The sequence below is a fragment of the Austrofundulus limnaeus genome, unplaced genomic scaffold (genome assembly GCF_001266775.1).
Source record: "Austrofundulus limnaeus strain Quisiro unplaced genomic scaffold, Austrofundulus_limnaeus-1.0 Scaffold0, whole genome shotgun sequence".
In the NCBI taxonomy this organism is placed as follows: domain Eukaryota; kingdom Metazoa; phylum Chordata; class Actinopteri; order Cyprinodontiformes; family Rivulidae; genus Austrofundulus; species Austrofundulus limnaeus.
This window is the reverse complement of record NW_013952402.1, coordinates 8,467,812-8,474,698: the sequence shown is the minus strand read 5'-3', so window position 1 is coordinate 8,474,698 and position 6,887 is coordinate 8,467,812. Positions and strand designations below refer to the sequence as shown.

The following is a 6,887-nucleotide window of genomic DNA, read 5'->3' as shown; positions in this document are numbered from 1 at the left end:
GAACTACATTTCCATCATGTGATTTTGTTTTTAAAAGCCATCAAGGTAAAGTATTGTTTAAATACTCTAGGTTCCTTTGAGCAAGCTTGTTTCCAAGGGTGTAATCACCATCCTAAAAGTGTGTGTGTGTGTGTGTGTGTGTGTGTGTGTGTGGGAGGGGGGGGGACACATTTTTAAAGGTCTTTTTTTTGCTTCGGTTGAAATAAGTGGGAGTGACAGAGGGCACAGAAATGGGAAGTGGGGGGGACATGTCCCACTCTGTATCTATGGCGGTTACGCCCATGCTTGTTTGCTGGCCGACTGCAGATTTTAGCATGCAGTAACTATAACAGCAACAAATGTGATTGTGCAAGCTGCCAAAGTTCTCTATTTAATCAGAACTAAATAGAATCAGCTCTAAATAGAATCAAACACAGTGGTACTGCTCAGTTGTTGTGGGAGCTGTATGGATCCACTTGTTTTCCTCGCAGATTTATTTAGGCTTTCATGTAATTTGTCTGCTGTGAAGTTGCTCGTATTTCATATAAAACAAAGAAAATGGTCCTCTGAACTCATGAAAGAGCACGCAAAATATGCAAACAGTACATTAACTATTTAGTAATGTAATACTTTTATGCAAAGTACCTTATTGAATATGCTGTTTGGTATAATGTCTATCTTTGAATAAAAGACTATCGGCATTCATTATGCCAGGGTTCGCTCCGGTGTGGATTTTTGACTTTTTTATGTGGCAGCTTCTGCATGACTTTGATTGTTTGAAATGCACTCTTTTTAGAAGTTTAACTACTTTTTTTTAAGAACGCAGCTTTATACAATTATTTCTCTGGCTTGCTGATTGTGTATGTAAATCCAAGAAAAAAATGGGTGGGGCTTAAATGTCTGGTTTGTGTTACTACGTTCCAAGGTCACATTCACCCCCTTGTGGTTTAAATCAAAGTGAAACATAATTATTTTTCATGCATTACATGATACACAGTGTAAAGTTCTACCAGACAGCCTAACCAGACAACAACATGAGTTTAATTTGCGAGGCCTTGGTGTCGCGGCTACTGTGTGACCCAAAATTAATGTTCTGCCTGTTCGACAAGCATTTTTTCAGCACTTGTGTTACTTAAAGTGTTAAGTTATTAGGATTTCAACTTTACTGTCTAATATTGCTGAGCTCTACAAACAGGGGTGAAAGCTGTAATGTAATGCAGTGTGCAGTGCTCAGAGTGTGTGACTTACTTTCAGCTACTACCACACTATGTTTTAACTAAATGTCAGAAAAATTAACTGAGTTATAACGTGCCAACTCCTTCTGACATTTACCTGTATCTTGAACCCTGAGAAATCTGTAATTTTCACAAAAACAAATCTATAGTTCTCTCACACATTTCAACAGGGAGGCGGGTTTTGGGTTTAAAGCTGTGGAGAGAAGAGGTGGGAGCGCAGAAAACAGCTCCTGCAGCGACAGAGAAGCAGGGAGGGAAGGACGAGGATTTCCTCATAAACTGCCGGCTCTGAGACTCAAATCAATTGGAAACAAAGTTTTTGAAAATAATATACAAGATTGTCATTTATAAACAGTGGTTTGCAAAAGTATTCATACCCCTTGAACTTTTCCATATTTTGTCACATTACAACCACAAACATAAATATATTTCACTGGAATTTAATGTGAAAGACCAACACAAAGTGGTATACAATTGTGAAGTGGAAGCAAAATTTTACATGAATCAAAACATTTTTTACAAATAAAAAACTGAAAAGTGCGATGTGCAAAATTATTCAGCCCCCCTGAGTCAATACTTTGTGGAGCCACCTTTTGCTGCAATTACAGCTGCAAGTCTTTTAGGGTATGTCTCCACCAGCTTTGCACATCTAGTGACTGCAATTCTTACCCATTCCTCCTTGCAAAACAGCTCAAGCTCAGTCAGATTGGATGGAGAGCGTTTGTGAACAGCAGTTTTGAGATCTTGCCACAAATTCTCAATTGGGTTTAGGTCTGGACTTTGACTGGGCCATTCTAACACATGAATATTCTTTTTTTTAAACCACTCCATTGTAGCTTTGGCTTTATGTTTAGGGTAGTTGTCCTGCTGGAAGGTGAACCTCCGCCCCAGTCTCAAATCTTTTGCTGACTCCAACAGGTTTTCTTCCAAGATTGCCCTGTATTTGGCTCCATCCATCTTCCCATCAACTTTGACCAACTTCCCGGTCCCTGCTGAAGAGAAGCACCCCCAGAGCATGATGCTGCCACCACCATATTTGACAGTGGGGATGGTGTTTTCAGAGTGATGTGCAGTGTTCTTTCTCCGCCACACATAGCGTTTTGCATTGTGGCCAAAAAGTTCAATTTTGGTCTCGTCTGACCAAAGCACCTTCTTCCACATGTTTGCTGTGTCCTCAACATGGCTTCTGGCAAACTGCAAATGGGACTTCTTATGGTTTTCTTTTAACAATGGCTTTCTCCTTGCCACTCTTCCATAAAGACCACATTTGTGTAGTGCACGACTAATTGTTGTCCTGTGGACAGTTTCCCCCACCTGAGCTGTGGCTCTCTGCATTTCATCCAGAGTCACCATGGGCCTCTTGGCTGCCTCTCTGATCAGTGATCTCCTTGTTCGRCCTGTAAGTTTAGGTGGACGGCCTTGTCTTGGCAGGTTTACTGTGGTGCCATACTCTTTCCATTTCCGGATGATGGATTGAACAGTGCTCCGTGAGATGTTCAAAGCTTGGGAAATCTTTTTATAACCTAAGCCTGCTTTAAACTTCTCCAAAACCATATTCCTAACCTGTCTGGTGTGTTCTTTGGACTTCATGATGCTGTTTGCTCCCCAATATTCTCTTAACCAACATCTGAGGCCGTCACGGAGCAGCTGTATTTGTACTGAGATTAGATTACACACAGGTGGACCCTTTTGAGTCATTAGCAGTCATCAGGCAACTTCTGAATGCAATTGGTTGCACTCAGGGAAAAGGGGGCTGAATACTTTTGCACRTCGCACTTTTCAGTTTTTTATTTGTAAAAAATGTTTTGATTCATGTAAAATTTTGCTTCCACTTCACAATTGTATACCACTTTGTGTTGGTCTTTCACATTAAATTCCAGTGAAATAYATTTATGTTTGTGGTTGTAATGTGACAAAATATGGAAAAGTTCAAGGGGTATGAATACTTTTGCAAACCACTGTATGTGCTAAATGAGGGGAAGTCCATGTAATAATTTGTGCAACTTGACATTTTTTGTGTTTATGAAGCTCACTTAGCTGTGGTTGCCATCTTGAATGAAGTTGGTTCTGAAAGTGACTGACTTGAAGAGTTAGTTTCATTCAAATCCTTTCAGTGGTTCTTCTGATGTTTTGYTAACAGAACAGACAAGCAAACACATTAAATAGTGTTGGTAAAATACAATCTTATTTTTTATCACAAAATGAGTATATTTTATGTGATGATTAGTTTTCTTGTTCAGCAGGATCTCTTTCATGTGAACACATTTATCTCTTATCTAGTTTGTGTCAGCCTGTGGAAATCAAAAACGGTGGCGCTCTATTTATGTTTCTGCTGTGATATGACAGATGAGAAAGGAAGAGGTGTCATACCAATGAGTCAAATAAAAATGGAGATACTCACCCATTACAAGTCTCACTGCTCAGAATGTTGTTAAATATATGCACATTTATACTGTGTACTGTGTTTTTCGTGAGGAAAAAATGCTTTATCAAGAGAATGCCAAAACAAAAAGTTTGCGGGAAAAAAAACATTTCATCTGTATAATAAGTTAAACTTCTGTAATTGTGTTATTATATTTACATTTTTGCCCTATCAAATAGACAGTTCTGGCACAGTTTAAGTGGTTTGTCAATCATTTTTGTGTACATGTATGCAAATTCAACAGGATAATGTTTTATTGTTTGCCCTTCAAACACAGATGAAAAAGAAAAAGAAAAAAATCACAAGAAAGCCTACCAAGGACAGCTGCAAGTGGTTCCAATTTATGCTGTAAACCTACATTGCGAAGATGTTTGTTTACTAAAATTAAAATAAAAAATAGGAGAAGGAATGTTGTCTTGCTTTTTAGAGGACAAACCTGAACTTTTCATTTTTAAATATCATTGGTAAATTGTTCCCGCAATGTTGTCCTTTGTCACAGCAACACTAGCTGTCACAGTAGATGAGTAGCTATATATAAAAACAACATCTGTCTCCTTTGTATTTGTAGCTTGTTTTGGTTTGATTGTAGTTTGCAGATAAATCATCTGAACTTGTAGTGCTCATCTCTCTCCTGTCTTTGTCCCTTTTTTATAGCTGTAAAGTTAAAGACATCTCTTCTCCTCTGCACACGAACATCCTGTTGTGGAGAAAGTGGTTAAGGSAAGAGGTAAAGAAGAACATGTTTTGAAGCAACAACACCATCCAGCTGTTCTCAGGTTACAGACAGACAATCCCAGGATGGGGTTTCCACCCTGCTGAAGGTGTAAGCTGCTCTAGAGCTACAAAGACCTTTGAGAGAGGAACCATTTCTTTAACTACAATGAGAGTTCCGGACTCCCAACTAAACGCCTGCGAACAAAGCCCTGCAATCTTTAAGCCAAATGTTTTAAGATGGGCCCACTTATCAGGTAATGGACTGGGAGTGAAARATTCAGAAAAGACAAAAGTGCAATATGTTGAATGCAAACTGAAACACCAAGAAAAGAACAAAAACCAGGACGTGACAAGGTCCACAATAAAGAATCGGCTTTCCTATAAGGTGTGCATTCATCACAAGGTGCCTCTGAGGTTCATCAGCTCTGCTGTGTTTTTGGACAAGACTCTTTGTGTTCCTCTTGTAGAACTTGTCGATGGGATGAGAAACGTTAAACCCGCTTTGCACACATCTGTCCTGACTTGTCGTCTTGGTGTCCCACCTGGCTGCAAATCCACCACAGATAAGAGACTATTAGCCAAAACAAATGAGGATTACGGAAGGAGCAAGGTGTACGTGTTGGGCAGCAAAAAATGCAAGATGGGAGAAGATGGTTTAGATTACAGGAGAAACCCTCTGTCAAAACACCAGAGCAACAAGATGGACCATCTAGCACCTGAGTGTGGTTTCAACTCTGAAGCTGATGGGTCAGACATGCAGAAAAGTAGCACTTTTTTTGGATTATTGTCATTCAGAGGCCCAACCAYGTCGAACACAAAGACTAGAAAACAGAAGGGGAATGGAGGTGAGGCAGCCCTTTCTGCTCAGACAAATTTCAGGCACAGGCAGCACGCATTCAGATTTGGCCCAGGTATGGACTCCATCATCTTCAAAATTGAAAATCATTAGTACCGGCGCCAGCTGACCTGTCTATGCATTTCACTGCCTCGCATTTTTGAAAGCTGTGGGCTTTAAGCTTCAAAGCAGAACAGGAAATTGACTGCGGTGACGAGCTGGTCTTAGAAAATTWAAAAAATCACTTTTTCATTAATTTCTTCCTTTCACTCTTTGGTTTAAACCTGATTTGGGGAAACTAATTTTGCTTGAATCTGTCACTGTTAAAAGCACCTGATAATGTTAGTTACCAGCCAAAATGCTAAAGTCACACAAAACAGCAAAATACTTTTCACTACATGGAATTAAAAAAATAATGAAACACACACCGATTTTCCATTATATCTCAATATTAAAACACCATTAGAAACAATTACAGAATAGACTGTAATTAAATAATTAATTTCTGATGAGAATGACAGCGTGTGTCGTTACAAAATGCAGCACATAAACACAGAGACTTATTGAAGTTGAATGGAAAAAATGGTTATAGTCAAACTTATTCACACACACAATTTTAGCCTTTTTTTTACAATGAAAATTGTGGAAGTAACGTTAAGTTAGTAAATTTTAATTTAAATGTTAAATAATATATAAAAATATTGCAACCTAAATGTAAAAGTTACACCTTAAACGCTGAATGATAAAGATTGCATTTACAAATTTTGTAATGGAACACATTTTTTGGTGAGCTGCTTTTGTTGCGGCATCTGTCCTGTGGCAAAAGCAACTCCTAATGATGCTGAAGATGGCATGTAAAATTTAAACTCAAAATGTGTTCATTGAAAATAATATGGATGGTACCTGTGGTCCGGCAGTTGGAGGTGCAACTCGGACATTGGCCACAACTGCAAGTCTGATGTTTAACAGTGTTAGCAGAGTTAGCAGCCTTAGCAAAGTTAGCAGTTGCTTGATAATGTTGCAGCTGAGCACCAATGGAAAAGGCTGTGCTCCATTTCAAAACACTAAAATAGAAACTTCAACATTTAGTCACAACATGTCAGATTTAACTTTTACGTTAAGAAGATTTAACATTTAGACATAACGTGTACCTTTTAGTGAAATTAGCAAAATGTAAGAATGATTAGCTAAATGTTAGTACAAACTTTGAGCTAGGATTTTACACGCAGAAAGTGAGCTAAATAAAAAAAATGTGTTAGTGTTATTTTTTAACATTCACTCTGGGCATCACATATAAGGCTACTATACCCTATATAAAATCAGAAGATTTTGCAGTATTGGTAATAAAAGTCCCAATTAAAAATATTCAGCTGTTAGCCTACAACACACTTTTTAAAGGGGCAATATCATGCAAAATCAACTTTTTTTGAGTTTTATATCATGTTGTAATGTTATCCTCTCATCAAAAACATGCCCAAAGTCTTGTTTTGACTCATTCATGCATGTTTGAGAAATCCTGTAGTGTCCTGAGGCAGCCAGGTAGGGGAGCAAAAACAACCGGTTGGGTCTAGAACCGCCTTTTAGGATCAGCTCCATCTCTGGACTGCATCTCCAAGCTGAGCTTCCTCATCACAGAGCACACACACACACACACACACACACACACACACACACACACACACACACACACACACACACACAC

At 38.7% G+C, this 6,887-nt stretch overlaps 1 protein-coding gene across 1 annotated transcript in view; it reads left to right on the top strand.

The window, feature by feature from the left end:
* LOC106532552 (uncharacterized) overlaps positions 1 to 6,887 on the top strand; it is a 23,647-nt gene that overhangs the window by 6,617 nt on the left and 10,143 nt on the right. Inside the window, exon 2 of the mRNA XM_014028985.1 lies at positions 4,291 to 5,195. Within this exon, the coding sequence (XP_013884439.1) occupies positions 4,517 to 5,195 (679 nt within the window). The 5' untranslated portion in view covers positions 4,291 to 4,516. The remainder of the gene's footprint in view (positions 1 to 4,290; positions 5,196 to 6,887) is intronic.